The following is a 23,566-nucleotide window of genomic DNA, read 5'->3' as shown; positions in this document are numbered from 1 at the left end:
GTAACGGTTGATGGTAAGGATGCTTCATATTGGGTAAAATTAAATACTTGTGTTTGGAATAAATTAGTCTGGGCCTAAAATGGAGTCCCTTCATCACTGGAACATATTCTTCCACTTTCTTTGAAGAATACAACAGAACAACAAAAGGAAAGATTAGAATTGTGTATTCTTGGCACAAATACCTTGAGCAACGTCAGTGGTGATTGTGCTGTATGTCTAATTCCAGTGTATATGATGTCAGATAGTAGTTATTTTCAGGCAATACATGTAAACATGCTGATTTCACTGGGAGATGCAGGTATTTGCAGGGACAAAATTTAGCTGTGAATGGTGTAGATGGAGAGGGGTTTGAATTTGTAGATGAGAAATCATTTGCATTCTGTTGAAGTTAGGTGGGAGGGAAAAATGGTTTTCTAAATCCTGTCCATATGAGTTAACAAAATGAGTCACTGCTCAACAATTTAAAAAAACCACAACTGATTTTGTTGATGCTCTTTACGGAGTTTTTTTGGCTTTGGCTCTCTTTTAATGTAGCTTTCACGTTTCAGGGATGCTGTTCTCCTAAGCACCAACCAGTTCGATGCCTCATTGATTCAGCTCTCCTTCTCACAAAAAAAAAGTTAGCCAGAATGATATTAATATTTTTATTTTAATTTATAGCTCATTGAGATGAACGGGGAAAATTACGCTTCTCAGAGTTACCGAAACTCTAGTTCTCTGCTTCAGTTTTACTTGGGTCATTTTTGAGCTTTCCTTTAATTATCACAGGCAGATACATCATTTTAACGTGAATGAAATCAGAAATGCATGAGAACTGTGCTTCTCATTGTGGCAGACTCATTCTGTGGTGTGACAAAACTTGGTTTTTAAGTAGACAGCATAGACAATCTTGCAACATCCTCTGCATATAACCTCATATAACCTCATGTTAAAGAACCAAACTGCTAGTCAACTTAATGTTTTTTAAAAAATCAAGTTAATGATTTTCATTTGATGAAAGGCATGATGCAAATAACCGTCACACCCTTGGCCAGCACTACTAATGCATTTTGCCTGAAGTACATTCGCTATTCCTTCACAAGGTACCTCTAAGCAAAGCCACAATTGAATTTGTGCCAAAACAGTACAATGGTAAATAAAGAACTATCTGGATGAGATCATTGAGGACACTTCCATTCTTTAATTAAGTGACCCTCCTCTGAAATTAGTGAATCAATAACATGACACACCTGCATATGGTTCTAGCTGTAGGGTGTCAAGAAAGTCAATGATTGCTAGATGTCCTGTACTTCTGAAATTAAGACCATTGTCTGGGAAGGTACTTTAATGTGCAGTTAAATAAAACACAGTGTGTTAACCATAGCTTCTCTCCAACTTCATTTTGTCAGTTGTATTAGGAAATTATTTAAGAAACTGGTGAAAATTAAGAAGATTATCTACAAACAGTCCATTAACATTTTTTCCCCACAGATTGAAGAGCTTACTAGCAACCTCCCACAGCTGCAGTCGTTGTCTAGCAGCGCTTCTTCTGTGGAGAGTGTTGTCGGTTCAGAAACTGCGAGTCCCCCAAGCAAACGGAAGGTGGTAACCAAGGTCCAAGGAAGTGCCAGGAAGGCTTTGTTAAAATGGATACAGTACACAGCAGCAAAGTAAGTAACCTACAAATGAACTGAACTTATATCTTAAGTGCAAACTTTTTCTTCAGATTCTAAACTCTCTTGGTCAGGGATTGTCCTTTTGCTCTGTGTTAATGTAGCACCTCCCCATGATCATATTCTTTTTGACAACTGAGGCTGCTAAATGTTACCACCATACAACAAGCAAGTAATAAATAATGATTTGCATTAATTTTACAAGCAATTGTATTTTATAGTTTCTGAATAATGAATTGGATTATCTTTGACAGAATGAGGAACTGAAAGGGGAATTAGATGCCTGAATGACAATATATTAGTCCTGCTACCAAAGTACTTGATGTGACAATGTAAGTCCTACACCGACGTAGCATTCCTCAGTGACACAGCTTGTAGAAGCACTAAATTCTGGCACTTGCTGTTTAAAAGCAGGTGATGAAAAATTTATAATATCCTTCTGCAGTTTTGTGATGCAAGGGAAAAAAATACAAAAAAGTGCCCTGAATATTAATTCTTTTTAATCCATGTTATTTTGGATTTATTTCTTGCTATCACTTGTCAACTTAAGAATCTTCTCCTTTATTTGGTATAATTATCCCACATTTGCTCTGCTTCCAAAAAGACATTAAAAAAGTGCATAAATTGCATCAAAGATACAATAGTAGTTTGATGGCTTCCACAATAAGAAAATAAAAATCAAAGATATAAAAGAACAGAATGGATTTACTTGTTCAAATTACGGAATCACTGCTATTTGAAGAGATCAGTCATATGCAAAATGTGAGGGGAAACGGCCAGTTATGGACTGGTGCCTGAGAGAAAAGAAATATAATTGTAATGATACAGACTTTCTCCGGTTCTCCAGTAAATAGGTAGAATACAGTAATTTATAGTGCAGTACAGTCTAATTTGGCATTCTTCCTATTGTACTGTTGTCAGTAAGAGATAGGCAACTGAAAAGGGGTCAGCTGTGATTTCCAGACATGTAAACAAACAAAATACAAACATAAATTAAACTGTTCATAAATTAATGCAGTTCGTAAGTGAAACTGTCAATGTTATTGGGAAGAGTAGGCAAAACGTGTTGAAAGAAGCCTAGAGGAAGGATGGTACACTTTGCCTAGCCCTACTTCACATTGTAATTTGCAAGGGCCAGCCCATTGAAGTCAGTGAAAACGTTTCACTGATCACAGTGAGCTTTGAATGAAGCCTTCATTCAGTTAGTGTTGCTGTGAACCTCCCAATGGCAAGACTACCTCAGTGTCTAAGTGGGTCCTCAAAGGAAGTTTGCATGCTCAAAGTAAAAAAGTTTTGCAGTCTGTGACCACCATACCTTTCTGAATTACTTTTAAAGGAAGCAGTCAGAAGTGTGATTCACTTCTGACTGCTTTCTCATTGTATATTGCTATTTCTTGATCATTTGTGTTTAAGTTTTAGTGAGCGTTCTGGGTGTATGAAATTATAGTGTCACTCATGGTTTTCGTAAGAATATAAAGAAATTAGTGTGTTACATTTTCACGTGAACAGCAGTGGCGTCACTGTTCATGCTTTCATTGTAAAACATAACAGATCAATGCAATTAGTTAGTTGGGAGTTTTTTTGGTTGGTTTGTGGTGTTTTTTCTGTATGATACTGATGTACCTAACTGAACTGCAGTAGTTATAATGGAGGGAGATACGAAGTGCTTTATAGTGAGGGAGAGAATAGTGAATGAATCTCCATGCATCCACAGACTCTGTGTGTGTTGTACAAGAACCTTGAGAGCATTGGGGCTCTTCATCTGTTCAAAATACCATTGACTTATTGCCACCAGCAAGCCCACTAGAGACAAATACAGTGTGTATATGACAAAAATCTCTTGGATCTTTCTTGGGCAGAAATGAATTTATGCAATGGATGGATGGAGATGTAGTCAACCTGATAAGCATTGCAGGAACAGCAGGTGGTTTAGGTTTTATGATGGGTAGCCACTATGTGGAGCATTCTGTCTCCTCCCCTATTGCATCTGGTCCTGATGTTGTTGCAAGCCACTTCTTTTTATTTTTTTTTTCTTTCATATTCTTTAGGCAAGTTGGAATTGAAATCAAAGATTTTGGACAAAGTTGGAGGAGCGGTGTTGCATTTCATTCCGTTATTCATGCTATCCGCCCAGATTTAGTGGACATGGACAAAGTGAGGGGAAGGTCAAATAGAGAAAACCTGGAAGAAGCCTTCACAATTGCCGAAGCAGAACTAGGAATTCCAAGGCTCCTTGATCCAGAAGGTACCTAATGCATAGTTGAAAAAAGTTTGAACTGCTTGTATGGGTTAAATCAGGTGTGCTAATTTATAGTGTTTAGACATTTAAGGAGCATTTTATGCCATTCAGCTAAAAATTAATTTACCATGTTCTATACTTGTCTAGATGTGGATGTTGACAAGCCAGATGAAAAGTCTGTCATGACCTATGTAGCCCAGTTTTTGAAGTACTATCCTGATCCTCATCATACAGTGACTGATGTGCAGGAGAACGATGTAAGTTTCTCTTACATAACTATACAAATCAGCATAAGGGGGGCTTTATAAATACATTTTATAACTCTCATAGTTCATTATGTTTCCTTTTGATGAGCAGTTCAAGTGAAAAGCAAGCACAATAAGAAAACTGGGAAAGATTATCTGAGAATAAAGGAACCAGTGTTGCAGATATTTATTAGTGGTTGGAGAAAATAGAATGGTGATCCTGCAGAGATTTCCCTGCCTTCAGCAGTAGGACCCAAAAAGAACATGAACAGTTGTTGTAGACAGTAGCAAACCAATAGATCCTAAAGTTCCCTAAGAGGTTTTCAAGCATAACACCAATGAGATTGCAATAATTTGTTATCTGAAGCAATGTGTCACTTCTGTTTCTATCACACTGGGTTCCTAGATAAGAACAAGAGTAGTCCAAGAGATTGTTTAGGTATAGTCTTTGGGCTCAGGTGGCAGTTACAATTTAGACACAGGTTTCTTTCTATTGTGCAGTAGTGTGTTTGACTATTTGCTCTGAGGAATTTTTTTCAGTCATGTTTTTTTCTTGCTTTTTGTTTTGTGTATGCTCTAGTGCACTGCCTTTGCACTAGAATGGTTATACTCAGTGGTGCCAAGTGATCATGACTCACTTCCTAATCCTGATCATTTGCTTTCTTTATGGCAAACACAGGAAACACTGCTGAGACAATCTGCTCAGCCCCAGCAAGAGAGAAAGAGGAAGCACTCTTTATCTGTGTTTCCTTGCATTCCCTACAGAGCTATAGAAGAGCTTTGAAAAGGGTGAATCTTCTTCCTTACGGCTATGTGTGGCTAAGGCAGCTGTAGTTTTGCTTTCTGATTTCAGTGCCTGAGCACTGGAATTTCTAATTTTCCTTGCTGCAACATAGGTCTGAGGACATGCGTGTGCCGATGCCACAGCATACCACTGAGCAATGGGGCTGCTGAAGCAGGGGGAGTGAGCACTGAAGCCTCATGCTATGGCCTGTGGCAGGCTAAGGCAGTCCCATCATCTCCATACCATGGCACACAATGCAGTATCTGCTGCCAACAGCCTCGGCCAAGTCTGCTGCCTGTGCTGGGATTGGATTTTGAGGAACAGCCTCACCACCTTCTCCTGAGCTTTAGGCAGAGACAATGCAGGAGAATGCAGGACTCAGCCACTCCATGCTCTGCCTGCCTCTGACTATATCCAATGAGACAATAGCACATAAGCTGTGATAGGGAAACTACTAAGTTGCCTCCAGAATTCCTAGTGAATTACTAGGAAGTGAAACAACACAAATTCATTAGTTTGACATCCTTAGCTCAAGACCACTTCCTCTTCCTAGATATTGCTAAGATATTCCAGAAGCAATCCAGGTGAATTTTGGTAGAACTGCTGGTCCTCTGAGTTTCACACTGCAGAAATCAGTAATTCCCAGACTTTAAGAAGAAAGTGAGGATTTGACATTGCGCTACATTTCTAATGTCATCATTCTTCGTTTCCCTGAGGCAGAACTATATTACTTCTTGCACACCAAATGGAATGCCTGGCAGTTTGAGACAAGCTCCACTTCTCCAGTGGAGTCTCCAGGCAAAAATAGATATGGGGCCCTCAATTTTTTCTTACACAAATTCTGCTTATCCATCTCTGGAGAAATTCTGATACCTGTCAGGCACCTATGTCCACTCTATACCTTGCTTCCTCCTGCTGTCCATCATGACTTCCAATGCCCGCAGCTCTGGTCATGGTACAAAATGGTGACCACACAGCAGCTGACAGCTTGATGGGAAAGAGATCTGGATGGATCCAGGCCAGTAAGTAATGCACAAAAGGTCCCGGACCCCAAGTAATCATTGGTCCTGAAGCAGTGAAATGCATAGAAAAAACAGTACAATGCTTTCATCTACTCGGGACTGGATACATATAAGTTCTCAAATGGCTACAATTTTGGCAATAAAAGACTTTGGTCTTTTATTACTATAAACTGTTGTATTTCTGTCATATATCACAGAGAGAAACTTATTTTGCACTTTCCAGGGAGAATCTGTCAACAGGTAATCAAATTTCTCATACTCAGAGCTTGCATTTTAAGATATTTGATCTGTTCACAGAAAAATCATGATAGGTTTGGCAGATTTCATATCAAAATTCCAACAAGTGTTAGGACATTAGTTTACACAGTTCTGGAGGGGAGGGGAAAGAAGCCAGGGGTTAATGTAGTTGATCCTGTTGACTACAGGATACCTAGATGAAACAAGATATCCAGATAATCCTTGGCAAAATAAGAGCGTCATTTCTATTACATGATACTTATGGAAAGATTCTAGTGCTGAAAATCCAACATATTGTATTCCATACTTATACAGTATTTGAAGGGAAAATTGAAAAAAAAAATGAATCAAATGTTTTGTAATAAATATCTTGTGGAGTGGTGTTTTTTTTTCACTGAGTGCTTTCACATCTTTTTAGTAATTCTTGATTGTGTATGGGTTCATGAATATTAGGCAAAGGTTCATTTAAATCACCAGGTTAAGTAGGGCTATCACAACAGCAGATCCAAATTGATAGTGTTGTCAGCAGGTCAAGGGAGGCTGCTTGTTGGTGAGAACACACCTGGATCACTGTATCCAGCTCTGGGCTTCTCAGTACAAGAGATCTGGACATATTGGAGAGAGTCTAATGAAGGGACATAATGATGATCAAGGGATTGGAGCATCTCTCTTGTGAGGAAAGGCTGAGAAAGCTGGGACTGTTCAGCCAGGAGAAGGAAGGCTCAGGGATCTTATCAATGTGTGTAAATACCTGGAGGGAGGGTGCAAAAAGGATGGAGCCAGGCTCTTTTTAGTATTGCCCAGTGACTGCACCGGAGGCAAATGAAACACAGCAGGTTCCCTCTGAACATCAGAAGAAGCTTTTTCACTGTGAGGGTGGTTGAGCACTGGTAACTAGTTGCCCAGAAAGGTGTATCCGTCCTTGGAGGTATTCAAAAGTTGTCTGGACGTGGTCCTAGGCAACTAGCTCTAGGTGTCCCTGCCTTGAGCAGGGGTTTTGGACCAGATGACCACCAGAGGTCCCTTTTGACCTCAACAATTCTGTGATTTTGGCAATTCTGTGATAATATTTAAAAGCATATTTGATATATTTAAGATATTTTTTTTTAATGGAACAGCAACAGTAGAGGTCTTCTGGCAAAGCAAGAGGAATGCTCTTTTCTAAATGGCATCATGCAACAATGGAGATTTAAATTCCTTTGAAAAAATAGAAAAGTAGATTCTGTTTATAAGAGCAAAACCTATTTTCTTTAGTACTTAAGGAAACATTCATGAACTTACCTCTGCAAATTTAAGCAACATCTTTTTTGATAGAAGTAATTGCTTGGAATCATAGTATAGCAACCGACTTTCTTGACTACACAAGCCATTTAAGTGCCTTTTTTTAACCCCTTTCTGCACCTATGGTTATTCTGATATTTACCTTGCTAAATTAATTGACTGGAAAAATTATAAAGGAGAGAGTACTTCTTTTCTCAGTGTACGGTTGGCAGTGAATCAGATAAAAGATATTTGCGTACCTATATAATCCACTTAGTTTGAAAATTCATTTATTATTTTTTTCAAGAAGTGTTGTCCACAAGTTCTGTTCTGGGTATGCAAACATATGCAAGATCAGACTCAACATGTAAACATGTAACATGTTCATTTTAAAATAGCCCTTTTATGTTTTGTGGAAACCATGTAAAGGAATTGGATGCCTTTGTGATCACCACAGCTAACAGCGCAAGGTAGAACAGTACCTGTTGCCTCTTTCTTCCCTCTTACTGACCTGGAATATCCATGACCATCAAAAAGCTTTCCTTAGGAGTTTTGCATTATTTGGTTAGTGTAGTTATTTAGGACAGGATTCATCCATCTTTAAGAATGTAAAAGCTAGGTACTTACATTCCACCTGTAATCAGCAAGAGACAGACACTTTTCCAGATGGCATCTTTCTTAAGATGGTGTCCTAAATAAACTGTCTTCTCGAAGTTCATGCTGCATAGCATTTTAACAGAGTTAAAACTGCCTCAGATTAATCCTTTCCTTAGGTAATGATAGATAAAATGTTGCTGGCAGTTGATTAAAAAAGAAATCCAGACGTGCTTTATATTTTTGTGAACAGTGTAATGCCCCTATTCTTAGCCTTTCTGTCTTCCCCCTGAAGTCTAGTATAAGGAAACATATCTCACAGAATGGTAGAATCCAGGCACCTGGGACAGATAACCTAGCAAGACTCTTATCCCTTAAGCTCCTGGGGTACGCTTCATTTCTTGTTTTCCAAAATTAAACTTTTAGGGTGTATTCCATCTCACCTGTGTTAAGTGCCTGCTGTAGAATGAGATGAGTCAGGCAGTAGATGCTAGATGCAACTGTTTTTTTTCCATCTGTCAAAAAGAACTGAAAGAGTGACTATCTATCTCAGTTGCAGATGCCTACATTCAGTTAGAAGAATCCTACTTGAGAGTGGAGTGTGTCTGGGTGGTTTTTGATGGTGGGGGGAAGGATTTCTAACCCTTTCACCCTGCTCTCCAGCCAACTCACCCACCACTGTGTTTCCTTAAGATGTGTTGTCTACACAAATTTCCTATTCATCTTCCCTCCTGATTCAATGCCCAGTTTATGAGGAATTTTCACTGGAAGTGGGGTGATGATTGAAGCTTATCCCTTATTTGTGGTCAGAGGGAACAGCTATTAGCATGTGCATTTCCAGAATTAAAAGAGTTCTAATATCTCATGCATGGACCAGCTATGCACATACACGAACTTGTGTAGTCAACACATCTCAAAGAATCAGTTACTCTAAGGTAAGTAACTATTTTTCCAGATAAAATAAATCATATAGTGACTAGTAATCTGGAAATCAGATCTAATATGAAAACTACTTTACTAGATGTGAAACAGACACATGAATGTGATAATATTTTAAGTACCTCTTGTATTCTTACACATATGGCTCTTTTATTGTTCTCTCTGGACTTTCTGCTTGCTTTGCTTTATTTTGTTTGCTTCTTTTTTTTCCTCCTTCTTCTTGTTTTCCCATTTGTTTCATATTGCTAGGAACTTCAAGCAATCCCAACTTTTGTCATTTCTTTTATGAAATTTAAGGTAAGGTACATTGGCTTGCTAGCCTTACATTAATCTTTCCAAAAAACAAATCAATGAACATAATGGGTCTAAGCCTGCCTTCTTACATGAGCTGATCCTAACAGCCTAATGCTTAATTTTGCAAATACTTTCACAGAAACATTATAGAAAAGCCAACATTAGAGAAAAAGCCAACATTATAGAAAAGTCAACTTTCCTGTAATAAATCTCAGACTGTGCTTTTTGTTTTCTAAAGTGTAGATATCAACATGAAAAAAAATAGATTATAGATTGATGTTTCTACTCATCTAATCTCATTTTAGATGGATATTTTTGTATGTCTTTAGGTTTATAGCCTAGATACTAGATTGTATATATGATCGTGTAAGTGATGTATGTGGACTGTGTGTTGGAAGGAGAGAGCATTCATGTGTAATTGCATGACATGCACTGCTCCTTTTTCACATAAATTATGATTTTTTAAAAAATATACCTTTTTAATCATCTTGGACATTTAGATACTTGTAATTGTCTAGCATTAATGAGAGAAGTTCAGAAATCTGACATGGAATATTTGAAATGAATATTCAGAGGTGAAACTGGAAGGCTGCAGAAGTGAATATATTAGGAAACAAATAACAGGTGACACTGCAGTCAGTCAATAGTGTTTATCATTTTACCTGACCCAATTCATTACAATAATTTTTTTGGGGGGTTGTTTTTTTTAATATAGAAGCAACAGGTTATTTTCAAGTAAGTATGATCAAGGGTTCATCTTGTATTGTGTATAAGTAACTAGTGATATATGTTGAAGTGAGGACTAATACTGATAGCAGAATTATTCCCATCTTCTCAATCCATTCAAGTAAGTTTGGGCAGCTTTAAGGGGACCTTATTGTACATTCTTAGGCTTACATGGGCCCAGTGCATTGCTGCTTAAACTAGTGGAGATTTGAAGTGGTGAAAGCTTTGTGAATTTCTTTATCTGTATCAATTTAACTGTAGAGAGGAGGCACTCTCCTTCAAAGTATTTCTGATATAAAGTCTTTCTCTTTTTGTGCTCTGATAAGCAAGTAATTCAGAAGATAATCCTGTCACCTCTAACATCTTTATGCCAGCAGAGCTCCCCAATGTAAGAGGAATTTCCTGAGCAGCAACTGCAAAAATAACTTTCTGAGCTCTTCCAGTGATTTTACTGTCTGCTTTTACAGAGTGGCGTTAATAGGTCATCCCTGAAGATGATGCTTGGCTCAGCATTCACCATGCACCTGTGATACTGTTGTCAATGAAAGTGTTTCACACATATGCATCAGTAACACATATATGTAAACCAGAGTTTTCAAAAAGAATAGCATAATTAATTGAATTCATTTATAAGCATTTTTAAAGGGACTTCATTTTCTCAGCACATAGGCAATACAGTTGTTCAACATCCCTGGAAAAGAGGTGACTTAATTTTTTAGATTTAAAAGTTCGTATTTGAAAATTCTATCCTGCCTGTGCTTGAGAATTTGAACAGTTCACCTGGTGTATAATTACATATTAGAGAAACCGACAAAGTATTCTTTTTGCAGTTCATAATTAAATTTCTTATGAAATACAGATGTGTATTTTTAGCTCTTCAAACACCAAAGTATTCTGTATTATGTAATTTTCAAATTAACTCTGACATATCAGTTAATAAAATAATGTTTTGACTATGGTCTGGGCTGAAAACTTTATTTGTAAATTTAAATTGTACTCAGTTATCATACTGGAACTCATAACCACTTTTTTCTAATTACCTTCTTTGATGTTCTTTGGCAGTTGAGTGCTCCTGTTCTGTTCGTCTCTGCAAATCAGTGAATATTCATAGAATGGTATCAGGATAAATTAATACTTTAAAATTATGTTTGAAAGTACCATAAGTCATAGTGGTTTAGATAAATTGAAATAAATAGGATCAGAGATCAATGATCCTCATACTGAAGAAAGCACAAATAGTTATAATTATCCTAGATAACTTTTCTTTGATGGTTTATGTTCTGATGGGTATGCTACTTCAGATGTACAGGCTTTAGAAATTAGTTTACATATCTGTAAGAATATCCTTTTGATACTTTTTTACTACGAGTAAGTACCACTAGGCACTAATGAAAGTCTCGTTTTAGGAATGATAGCTCATTAAGCCTGGGGAGTGTTGGTGACAGGTGCCTTGGTGTCTAAGAAAGTGAATCTTTTATGTCAGTTGCCTAACTGAGACTTTAAAATGCTTTTGTATCATCCAAGGACCACAGAAACAAATTTGAGGTGATAAGTGATGCACTGAACTGGAAACCTGTGAAAATGTATGAATAAGTAAATAAAATTAGTTAAGAATTCTCTCTTCTTATATCTTCTACTCACGGGGGAGTAGTCCTGGCTTTGCTGTTTTTCTCAAAGGATCTTAGTGTTATTTTTCCACACAGAGAGCCAGCTATCAGACCAGAAAAGCAGGAATTTTATTTTCCTTCTCTATGTTTAAATGATTTGAGAAGTTGGAACCACTAGGAGTTTTGGTTTCTTGGGACACTATGTGCAGTCAAGGAAATCCCAGCATTATAAACAGCTGGAGCAGGGAAATGTCACCTGTGTCCTGTACTCTTTCTCAGGTACCAGCTTTAGGTGAGCGTCAGAAGACAGGAGATATAGTATGATATTACCAGCACAGCTGCTGTAAAATCATGTTAACCTTGCTGCAACTACCCAGCTAAGAATTTAGATATAATACCTGTGATGTTTGCACAATGTGTTGTGCAAATTCTGTCCAACCAACTACCGCTGTTTTGAGTAGAAGATTAGTGAGAGAGCTAGTAGAAATACGTCAAAGAAGGGTTTCTTTCCTATCTGAGGATCCTGTCCTTTTCTCAGCTGAAATGAAGCAATAGCTCTACACTTCAAAAATTGTTAAGGGAAGTTATATTTTAGATATTTGAGGCAACTTTCAGAGAAAGGAACCACAATTTGTTCCTTTCCCAGCTTAGGATCTTTCCTCAAAAGAAAGTATATTGTTTCTTAAATATGGTCAGTGGCTATTTTTTTTTATCACAGTTTTTCTTCTCTCACATAATGCTTGAAACGTAATCGTTCATTTTAGGTGATTAACTCATATGATCTAGTGTTGCATTTGTTTGCTATAATAGATGTGTTTCTGACAAATTTTACTATAATATGGCTTCTTTGGTTTCAAAGAGTAGCTTCTGTTTAAGAGCCAGCACATATGATTCATTGCTTGGAAATCTGAGACAGACACTTGTATTCTACTTGGTTAGCTTGCTTATATAGTGCACAAACCCCCCCACCTTTCTGTTGTCTGCTAACCCTCTCATATAACATGCTCACAGATCTGAGATTTCCTGTTAGTATTTTTCTGTTCACTGCCAGGTCACTGAATTCTGCTGAGAACTTTGCAGCCTTGCAAAGCCCCAGTGCCATGACAGACTGAAGTGTTAAAGCAGAACTGTAAAAGAAATATGGTGTTCGTGAAAGCCATAAAATGGCACAGAAGGAAAATAAACAATACAATTGGGTTTTCTTTATTTTTATTTTCATTTTCCTTCTTAAAACATTCTCTATCAAATTATTTTGCCAGCTTCTGACCTTGGAGCTTGATGTCAAGGATTGCCCTGAAGTCACTTGGAAAATAACTTTTTTTTTCAGCAATAGCAGACTGGATAATAAAATGGTGGTAAAAGATAATAAAATCCGCTTCTGTCTCAGCTCAATTAACTTTTACTGAAAATTGACCATGAAAATATGCGGAAGTCTATAATGAGCTGCTAAGGTGTATTTAAAGGACTTTGTGTTAATTTAACATCAGATGAGAACTGCAAGTAATATCTCTGATACTGCAATGTCCCAAATTGTTGTGATTTCACCACTGTAAGACTCATGACTAAATCTTGAGTTCTCCTCTTATAGTCAGGAAGTGCTTTTCTGTTAGCCTGTATGAAGAAAAGTGATGAGAGAATTTGGCCCAGATGTTCTATTACCTTTCACTACAACTAATGACCTTGACTCGCTAGAGAGATGTTAATTTCTGGACTATATCTGACACCTCTACTAATAGGCTGCAATGTTGGGTTTTTTTGTTTGTGGTTGTACTAAATCATAGAAGGAAGACAGAGTGATGCTGAGAGACCTAAAAGTGTGGGCAGAACAATTTGAAAGAGACTTAGCCCGAGCACAGGTGGCAGAAACAAGCTTACAGGAGAAATACCAGGTAAGCAGTAGGGAGAATTTTGTATAAGAAGTTATTGTCATCGTTGTGTATAACATGTACTGCAGTATTTTATGCAATCTGTGTATAAGCAAGTTGATACACTGTAGTTTAAAGAAATAAGGACACAAATGGTCTTGCCTTTTATTGGTGGAGGAATTACAATGTCAGCTCCAGCTTTGCTACGTAGGACAGTGCACAGATGGTTTGCCTAACACAGAGCTTTTTCTAGCAGTGTGAAGAAGGACTGTCCTAGTTAGAAAGGAGCATGTGTTTGTACAGTCCTTCCAGATCCTGCATGATATAGCTCAGATGGGAGGTATGACTGAAGGCTGGATGAGGTGGCAGGTGGAGAGGACAGGGCTTTGAGCTTTATTTTTAATCCCTCTCAAAGGTTAACATATAAATTGGCAATATAAATTTTGGCCTAAATTTTCTCCCGAAGCTGGGCTGTTTTCTAAAAATAGCCACTGTCTGTCCCAAGTAGCATTTAATTCATTTGCTGGTTTATTAGGTCAATTATTATTTCCTTTCATATAGAGTTCAGGTATTTGATACCTGAGGGAAAATACCTAAGTCCTACCTATATTTCCCTAGAGGATTCTACAGTTTATTTAGACTTTTAATAAAATGCATTTCAGTGTAAATATGTAAGTTTAGTGCTACTACTCTTTAGGAAGGATTAGGACTTCTATCAGTACAAAATTGTCATAAGTTGTAGTACTCCAGAAGAGTCGAAGAATTTCATTCTTTGACTGTACTACATTGATTTGATTTTCTCTTTGTGCAGTCATTTAAGCATTTCAGAGTACAATATGAGGTAAAGAGGAAACAGATTGAACTTGTAACCCAGTCATTAAGGAAAGATGGTAAATTATCACTTGACCAAGCTATGGTGAAGCAGGCATGGGACAGAGTTTCTTCCAGGGTAAGTTGAAAATTATTACTCCATATATTTTTTATTAAATGAAGGATGAGAATTTAAAAGCATTTAGACACCTGTTTGCTATTGATTTTATTAGGCATTAGAAACCTAAAAATGGACCAAATTTCTAGCATTGTTGAATTATTTTGCATTTATTCTGAGAACATTTACTGCGCTGTCATCTTTAATATTGCTCAAAGACAGAATATGAACTTTAAGAAAAGGACTATACTTTGAGGTTTCCCTTTATTTCAAAGTGTGTTAATAGTGCTTAGTCAAGTTCAAAACATTGTTGATAAAAAGAAAAGCATGTGCAATGCCCCTTCAAAATGCCATGTTTTAATGTAAATTGCTAGTTATCTGAGAAATTCTAATACAGCATTTTTAATGTAACTAAAAAAAGTTTCTGTGTAATACTCTAATATTTTATCAATAAATGAGGCTTTAATGCTATTTTTGACCTGGTTGCAACGGTAATAAATCAATATTAGTATTTGTGATTGTAATTTTGTAATAATTAAATGAAAAAACCAAGGGAGTTTGTCCCAAATAAGACATTATTAAATCATTACTACTCAATGTATATTAATGGAATTTTTTTATCTCATATATTTAACAGAGGACCTGTTTAAAAGTATTCTGGAGTTTTGACATAGTTTTCATTCCCATAACTGGGACTGACAATAAGATATGGTGTTTTACTGCTATATTCTAAATGCCACAGTCCTTTGAGACTCATTTGCACTTTACACATAGAAAATACGTTCAAAATAGAAGTAAAAAGATTTTAGGCAAGAGTATGAAATAAATTACATCAAGTGGAAGAAGGTCTCACATCTATTGCTGTGCCTGTTAACTGATGAAATTCCAGATCTTTAGCTTGTCAGTTCCAGATTATATGTGGTCAGTTCTGTAACTCAATTATCATTCTGGAAGGGAAATACATGAATCAACAAATCCTTATAGAGACTTTGTTGCCTGTGAGAATGTTATAATTTTGGAAATAATGTGAAGCAATAACCTAGGTTTGTATCAAACGTACTCTGTTATGTAGGATTTTGGTCTTACAGTATAAAGTTTGATTTTTCGCAAGATACTTGTTTGTGTAGTTAAGCAAGGAAGGAATTTCAATCCTCTTATTTTTATTTCCTAGCTGCTTGATTGGCACATACACCTTGATAAATCTCTTCCTGCACCTTTGGGTACCATAGGTGCTTGGCTTTATAGAGCAGAGGCTGCTCTGAGGGAAGAAGTAACTGTTCAGCAAGCTCATGAGGAAACAGCGAATACGATACACCGGAAGCTTGAACAACATAAGGTAGACCTATATGCATTCATTCTGTGCATTATATTTCATTGTTTCCAAAGCTGTAAATGACCCATACTATACAACTAAAGATTATTATTTCTAGTTTCTGTGGGTGGTTCCATCTTGATGGTAGCTAAAGTTAGGTGTCTTTCAGTGATGACTTGAACTGTGATATCTGTGTATCTTACAAGCAGTATTCAAAATTGCTTTTGCACATTCTGGCTTCTTCTATCTGAAGGATATCGGGTATTAATATTTTAATTGTTCCCCTGTTCTCGTATTACTGTTGGGTAAAATTCCATAGGGAGCTCAAAGGTTGGGTACATTGTTCAACTAATATGAACTTATTAGGTGTAATAGGAGAGAGAGAGCAAACATGCTGTGTGCTGATAGTCAGTGCAAGTGATATACACTGGGGGAAAAACTAGACTGAAGTGAATTTTCATAGTATTGTGATGACAAATAGCATGAGAACTCTCCTCTGCGGGTAAACAGAAAACTTTCCTGGATTAATTTAAATACCTTTGCCATTATTCGCTGCTGAGGTCAAGTTCTCATTTAAAATCAAAACTGTGAGGTTTGTGCATTTACATAAAATATATGAGAAAAATATAGACAGAAGTTGTTGGTGGAGGATAAAAGAAACTGAATCAGTAAATGGGATAGAGAATGGAAAAAGATGGTGTAGAGAAAGGCTGCACTTGCAGCAGTAAGGCTGTATTTTATATTGCTTTTTTCCATTATTGCTACTCTTTTAAAACTTGATTGTAGTTTGGTTATTTTTTGTGTTTTGGATATGAGTGAGGGTTTTTATTAAAAAGTAATGCCATATAACGAAAAGCTGATAAGTTTCATAGTCATCTTGGAACAGCTGTGACAACCAATGGTAGTTTATCTGGAAGATCAGTTGGTTCTTCCGATTACTCTTTATTGGAACAGTGGCAGCTATTCTAACTTAAGCGGTGGCTAATGAAATTTCACAAAAACAATATTAAAATCTATGAGGAAGACATTGCTTTCTTTCAAGGTCTAGTCTCTTGTAATGCTAAACTTCATTACCTTTCTTATTAACATCAAATATTTCGGGATTCATAAGATTGTTTAATAAAAAACAAGACAAACATTTTAGTTCTTATAATGTGAACACTATAGACCTCCTTTAGCTACATTCCTAAGAAACACAAAAGAGTGTATCCTAAACTGTGTTTTCTTTGCATCAGAAATGCTGTGGTGCGGGATTTCTATGCCAACAAATAAACTTTGATTTAGGTTAATCTGTGCCAGGGAAGTTTTCCCATGGGAGAGGGAAGGAGAAAGCTGCAAGAGAAACATGTGTAATTGTATCTGTTCCTGGAGTTTGTTTTGTCACTCAGATTTGCATTAATGAATCCTAATGTGCTGTTGGATAGTACCAGAAATGCATTAGTGGGGGGTTTTTTCAGTCCTTGTTTCCTAGGAAATTGTTGGGGTTGGTTTGTTATGGTTTTGTTCAAATAACGTAATCGCTTTCTCTATATCTTTGTCTCATCTGACAATGGGTTATTTTAGTGAACTTTATAGTTTATGGCCATTTTGAATCTAATACAAAAATGTACCATCTTATTTGGACAAACCTTCATGGAATCAGGCAAGCACTTAAGTTTATTTTAGTTAATACTGATGCCAAGATTCAGAAATTAAGGACAATGCCTGCGCTTGTTGAGGGTCATTTTGCAGAGCAGGATTGCACTTCATGAGAACACTATATGCAAGTTTTTATGGGCTTCCAGTTGGTGTTGTATGAAACTACTGGAGTTAATTTTGTTTTACCAATGCATGTTAGGGACATCCCTTTTTGTCTGGCAAGGTCTCAAATGCAGCTAGCTGAGATACTTGTTCCAAGTCTTTCCTTTATGTGAGAATATGTTAGTCATGGGATACCTACCCTCAGTGGAGTTTTTGGCATAGTAAAATCAACGCCTCGCTGCTGAGCAAGCCTAGTTCATTTCTCTTCACAACAAGGTTTTGGATGAAGTAGAAAGCAATGAAAATATAGGTGGATTGATGGGGATAGTGGGACCATTTGGTGAGCTGAGCCAGTGAATTATCATTAATTTCTGCTGTACAAACACTGGGGAGAAACCCTTCTTCAGCATAGGAATAAATTGGCTTCTGTGATCGATACACAAGCCTGCATTTTGTTCCCCCAGGTGAGAAAGGGGGACCTCTGTATGGTTTCCTTTGCTAATACGCTTCTGAGCAGTTTGTGCCAGGAGCTGTCTGTATGCAGTAAAATACCCACTGTTCTGTGTCCTCTCAGCCACTGGGGACTTGACGTGTTATTGTTAACGGTTTCTCTTCAAAGACTAGTGCCAGTCATTCATTTTAATATGTAATCTCCAGGAAGCCATTTGAAGCGGTGTTGCTTAGTTACAGTTGAAATGTGCTCTGCTGTAAGGTTTTTGCTGCTACAATTCCTATCACAGGAATACAGGTCAGGTACCACATTCTGCATTCATTCGTGTAATATAGAGAGAGCGATGCTGAAATCTTTTGATGCTGAGAGAGTGTGAAAAGTTCGCTGAATATTGAATATGTACTTACATAAGGAGCTATGGATCTTCTGCCTACATATAGCAGAGTAGATTAGCTGCTGAAAATTTGAATCTATGCTTTATAAAGGTTAGTATCTGTTATAAAGATGTAAAGAGTAAATTTAGCAAGATTATGCTGTTGTGATGTTAGTGTATTTGCAGACTGCATTTCAGGGATTATTTAATACAGTTAGGAGTTCTTTTTTTGTTAAACCTTTGCCGTGTATCTTCTGTTTTGAAATCTTCCATAATTGTTAGACACAGCTTTAGCAGAGCATTTTATAAGGGGGTTCCCTGTGTAAATGCTTCTGTGGTACGCATAACCTTGCATGCAAATGTGAAAGCATAATCAAATAGTTAACTACGTTGAGTCACCAGTGCAGGCTTAAAATTGTGCTTATTAGTTAGATAGCCTACCGTGAGCCGCCTTCTCTCTCTCTGTCTGTCTGTCTCTCTCTTTCTCAACCCCCCTCCACCCCCCCCCTCCCCCCCGTTCCCTGTCTCAATCTCTCTCTCTTTCTTAAAATTAAATCAGGATCTGCTGAAAAACATAGATGGTCACAAAAAAGCATTCCATGAGATCCACGGGGCCAGGTCTGTTAACGGAGTGCCAGTTCCACCTGACCAATTAGAGGATATGGCAGAAAGGTAAGGCTTTTAATCTCAAATAAAAATCCTCTTTGAATGAAAGGGAACCTGTTTGCTTTTTAATCTGTTCAGGTAGAAATCACTGTCTAATTATGTTTTTCTGTGGCAAATATGAAAAAATTGGAAGGAAAAACCTCATACAATATACATAAAAATATACTGAAAAGCCTGATATTTAAAGATTGATAAGAATCAAAATAAGCTATGGGTTTTGGAAGGGAATACTTTTTTACATTGATCCTGTTATTACTTGTCTCTGGAAGAAATGTTATGTAAGAACTGCCAGGATGCATGTGAAAAAAATAAGAAAAATGACTTTGCAAAACTTAGTAACAGATGTAAACTGATGATTTCTATGAATAAAAAAAAAAATGTAATTAATTTCCTATTCAAGAACAGTCATCAGAATGATCATCATCCATAATTAAATGTTAATAGACTCTGAATTAGGTGAAATACTACAAAAAAATCTGAACTTTAACTAAAGCTTTCAGTCTCTCCTGCAAAAATGAATATTGCTGTATTTTACTACAGTGTGATTCATTTTATAGGTTTAATTTTGTTGTCTCTTCATCTGAGCTCCATCTGTTGAAGATGGAGTTTCTGGAACTGAAGTACCGTCTACTGTCACTCTTAGTCCTTGCAGAATCAAAGTTAAAATCATGGATTATCAAATATGGAAGGCGAGAGTCGGTGGAACTACTTCTTCAAAATTATATTGTAAGTTGGGTTTGTCTTCTTCTTTTTATAATTGTTTTTGAAATATTCATATTTAAGATTGCTGGAAATCAATACAAGAACAGAAACAGAAATTAGACTTGACAGACATCAACTTTATGACTTCATTCTTATGGAATATCTTTTCAGAGGTGAATCCATCTTCCCCATGGAGGAACTTTAGTCAAAATGCTAAAGTGAGAATGTTTCTCTTTGTACCATCTCTTCAAAAATAGAAATAATGTCCCAAGTGCTACCTGTCCAACCATCAACTTACCAAACATATCTGAAGGTTCCAAATCCTAGATTTTTACTTACCTTAGATAGCAATTCCAAAGAACTTAATTTCATCATCTTTTACAACTGCATAGATGCACTTTATAATGACTATACACAGATTAAGTGTAGAGATAGAGAAGGTGTTTGGCATGCAGTCCCCCACGGTACTTTTTTTTAAGGTCTTCCAAATGAAGAAAAAAAAAAAAAAGTTACGCTGCCTCTGTGTTCTTGTTCAATATACTGTAGTGATAGAGGAGTAATTTTATTCTTTCAAAGAATGATTTTTCTTCTCCTGCTCAGCATTAGTGTATTAAACCCATTACTTTCTGGAAGGAGATTGCTCCAGCTCTGCATCATCCATATATCATGTTAAGAAACAGAAGCTATTGACTTAAAAGTGCTCATTGATCTGTTCCCTTTCAGTCTTATGCTGCTGTATCTTGTTAAATCCACACTTGCAGTGCCAAATAGCTGGTAGAACAGTACCCCTGCTGCATTAGGGCATGAGGGATTCTTACAAATGCAGGGCTGGGCTAAACACCTTTTTCCTCTTCTATCTAATCCATATGAGGAAAATTGCACAGAAAAATTCAGTTTGGAAAGAATTTATACAGTTGTAGAACCATTCAGAGCCAGGACACTGTGTAGAGAAAGTTATTGATGCCCCCACAGCCTGATAGTCTTTATTGCTTTGGAAGAAAACTGCAAACTCAATAAAGTTTCTCTACAAAGTGAGAACTGAAGACCTGTTCACATCATTCCCTTTCTATGTTTAAACTTCAGCAGTTAGGGACACATAAAAATTTAGGAGTTAAGCCTTGTTTTAGACAAGCTTTGCAAAATTCAGATGGTTATTTAGAATTATAGTCCATTTGTATACTCTGTAGGACTGTCACAAAAACTACTAAAAGGTGACAAGGGAAATAATAAGGAAATGCGTAGCTTGACTTTTCGATTATTATTTTATATCACTTTCTTATTTTTTGCTTTAAAAAGAACATTAAGTGGTGAGTTTGTATGTTATTTTGTGATTGCCTCAGTTATTCTTATGCTTCAGACCACTAATGCTGAGATAGTCATTAGGGAAACGAAAATGCTTCCCTGCATCATTTATGAAACTGTATCACATCAAAATGAGGAAACTGGGACAAGAATATAAATAGAGCTCAATTTCATTCCTGATGGCCTTCACTTCTGGCTCTTTCCAGCTGTCCAGTGATGGAAAGAAACTTTATTTGCTTTGGCTTACTTGAGGGCAATTTTCTAGGACCAAGAGCCAAGTGTTACTCTTCCAGTAAATTGGGGTTCTTACGTAGGAAAACTGTAGTCAGTACCTTATAGTCAGTGACTATATTAGTAAGAGATAAAAATGCAAGTTTGTTTTTCTGCCAAAGCAGACTGAGCAATGTCATCATTCTAGGAACATGCGTAGTTAGGATCTGGATAGAACATATGCCTGGAAAATATTTACGTACTGTAGCTTAAAAATTAAAGTGGTTTTTACTTTATGCCATCTTTTTTTCACCTGTCTGTCATATACTATAAGTTAAGATCAGCACAAATTGTACACCGTCAACCTAAAGAATATACTGTACCGAAGTCTCAGCTTCAATGGAGATACTGGGTATAGTTATCCATGGATTTTAACCCACGGAACTGTGTTTTGGCATTGATGTATTAGCACTTTTTTAGCACCATATGCTATACGGATATGGGAAAACCTACATATTTTCTTTAAGGGATCTTGTCAGATGGGAGACAATATTAATCAGTAAAATGTCTATATTTAATTTTTGAAAATATTTCCAATTGCTCTTGAGATCAGTATTATATAAGGAGTTTGACAGAGTCTTTTACTTTCTCATATGAAGTCCTGCAATTTTTGGTTCAGGGTAAAATGTCTGTGTGTATGGGTTTGGCAGAAGTGAAAGTCATGAGTTTCACATAACTCATGGAAAGGATGTAGTTCTTTATACATGCTAGACTATTATTTTTTTTTACAGTACAGCAGAGAAAAATTCTGATTGTCCTTGACTTCTAGTTTCCTTGGTTATACACACATTTGTAAATCACATGCTAGATAACTGGTGATTTGACATAGCAACGGTAAAAGGTTTTAAAATAGATTTTTAGATATATACTGTCTGGCAGATTAATTTTTAAAACTGTTTTTCGTATTAAATAATGTGGATTGATGAATATACAAAATCTAATCCTTCTCTTCAAAGTACATTGAACTTTGACCTATTTGAAACCTGGTTTTACCGAAATCACACTAGTACACATAGAATTTTGTCTATTCTGACATTTCAAAGCCTGGGTAGACATATGTGAGAGGTACTTGCCTTAATTTTGTAGATCTGTAACTGCAGAGGCATGGGAGGTAGTATAAGCTACAAAGCCGGTCCAAAACTCTAGATAAGTACATTAGGCAAGGCAATGTAAAAGCCCTGTAAAAAAGCAGGGTTTTTTTTCTTTTTTAAGAGTGATAATGCAAGTTGCTTGCATATGCTTGCATAATATAGAGATATAATTATATATCACACTTAAAAGAAGTAACATTTCTGAAAGACATGTCAAAAAAAGTCAGTGTCATTTACCATAAGGGATAAAGAGGTATAAATGATCAAGAGCCATAACTTTGTGACCAAAATATTTCCAGATAAATTATTCATCATGCTATAACGCATTACACAGCTAAAACATCACTCACAAAGCAAAAGCGCTGTGTCACACTTTGGAAAAGCAGCATCTCTTTGTGCAGTGTTTCCTTAGTCTTATTTTTACCAATTACAAAGGAAGTAAAGGAAAACGAAAGGATAAGTCAAATGCTTTTATCTCTTAAAGTGAAACCTGCCTTTCTGCAAAGGCTGAATACAGAATAATTTTTAAAGTTTAACTGGATTTGATTTTTGTGGTGACCTATATGGATGAAATTTTCTCTTTTATTAAAATTATTCCACTTAGATTTCAGCATAAAGCAGTTTCCATTAAGTAACTTTTAAGTATATTGCTCAGTTTCTGCACATTCAAAGTATCGTATTCAAAGTAGTGAGTTTCAGCAAGTCAGCAACTAGCAGACTGATTAAGGGCGTATTAAATGATCTTTGCGTATGCAAAGAAAAGAAACCATATTTGTAAAGGGAGACAGTGCTGTACTATTAATTTGAAAAGGTGAAATTTATATATTATTTTATAATGATGATGAATTAAATATTATTTTATACTGATGAAAAAAAAGAATGGAGAAATAATGAAGCTAAAAGTTGTCAGCACTGTCTTGGTGTAATTTTGTGGAAATTATTCTTAACATCTGTTTTGTCTGTTGTAATACTTGTTTCTTTTCAGTCTGTTATTGAAAATAGTAAGTTCTTTGAGCAGTATGAAGTTACTTACCAGATCTTGAAAAGAGCAGCTGAAATGTATGCCAAAGCAAATGGCTCAGGTAAGTGCCTATGTTTATTTCCTCGTGGGGACACCATTTTGATCTCTTTAGGACATATGTATCCCCTAAAAAGATCTCCTAATATTTGTTTCTTCCATGCAGCAGAGCTGTACAGCAGCTGCAGTTCACCAGAGAGGCTATAGCCTCTGGTAGCGATTTCTCATATTCTATAGCATGAAGCCAGC

General features: G+C 36.5%; 1 protein-coding gene across 15 annotated transcripts in view; it reads left to right on the top strand.

The window, feature by feature from the left end:
- Positions 1–23,566, top strand: part of SYNE1 (spectrin repeat containing nuclear envelope protein 1) — a 302,834-nt gene that overhangs the window by 62,209 nt on the left and 217,059 nt on the right. For all 15 annotated transcript variants that reach the window (XM_054197389.1, XM_054197388.1, XM_054197395.1 and 12 more), the window contains 9 exons: positions 1,471–1,649; positions 3,701–3,897; positions 4,039–4,148; positions 13,381–13,488; positions 14,276–14,413; positions 15,564–15,728; positions 18,828–18,940; positions 19,492–19,660; positions 23,285–23,381. In XM_054197389.1, the coding sequence (XP_054053364.1) occupies positions 1,471–1,649; positions 3,701–3,897; positions 4,039–4,148; positions 13,381–13,488; positions 14,276–14,413; positions 15,564–15,728; positions 18,828–18,940; positions 19,492–19,660; positions 23,285–23,381 (1,276 nt within the window). The remainder of the gene's footprint in view (positions 1–1,470; positions 1,650–3,700; positions 3,898–4,038; positions 4,149–13,380; positions 13,489–14,275; positions 14,414–15,563; positions 15,729–18,827; positions 18,941–19,491; positions 19,661–23,284; positions 23,382–23,566) is intronic.

This window comes from Rissa tridactyla, chromosome 3 (assembly GCF_028500815.1).
Source record: "Rissa tridactyla isolate bRisTri1 chromosome 3, bRisTri1.patW.cur.20221130, whole genome shotgun sequence".
Taxonomy (NCBI): domain Eukaryota; kingdom Metazoa; phylum Chordata; class Aves; order Charadriiformes; family Laridae; genus Rissa; species Rissa tridactyla.
This window is presented reverse-complemented; position numbering and strand designations above follow the sequence as displayed.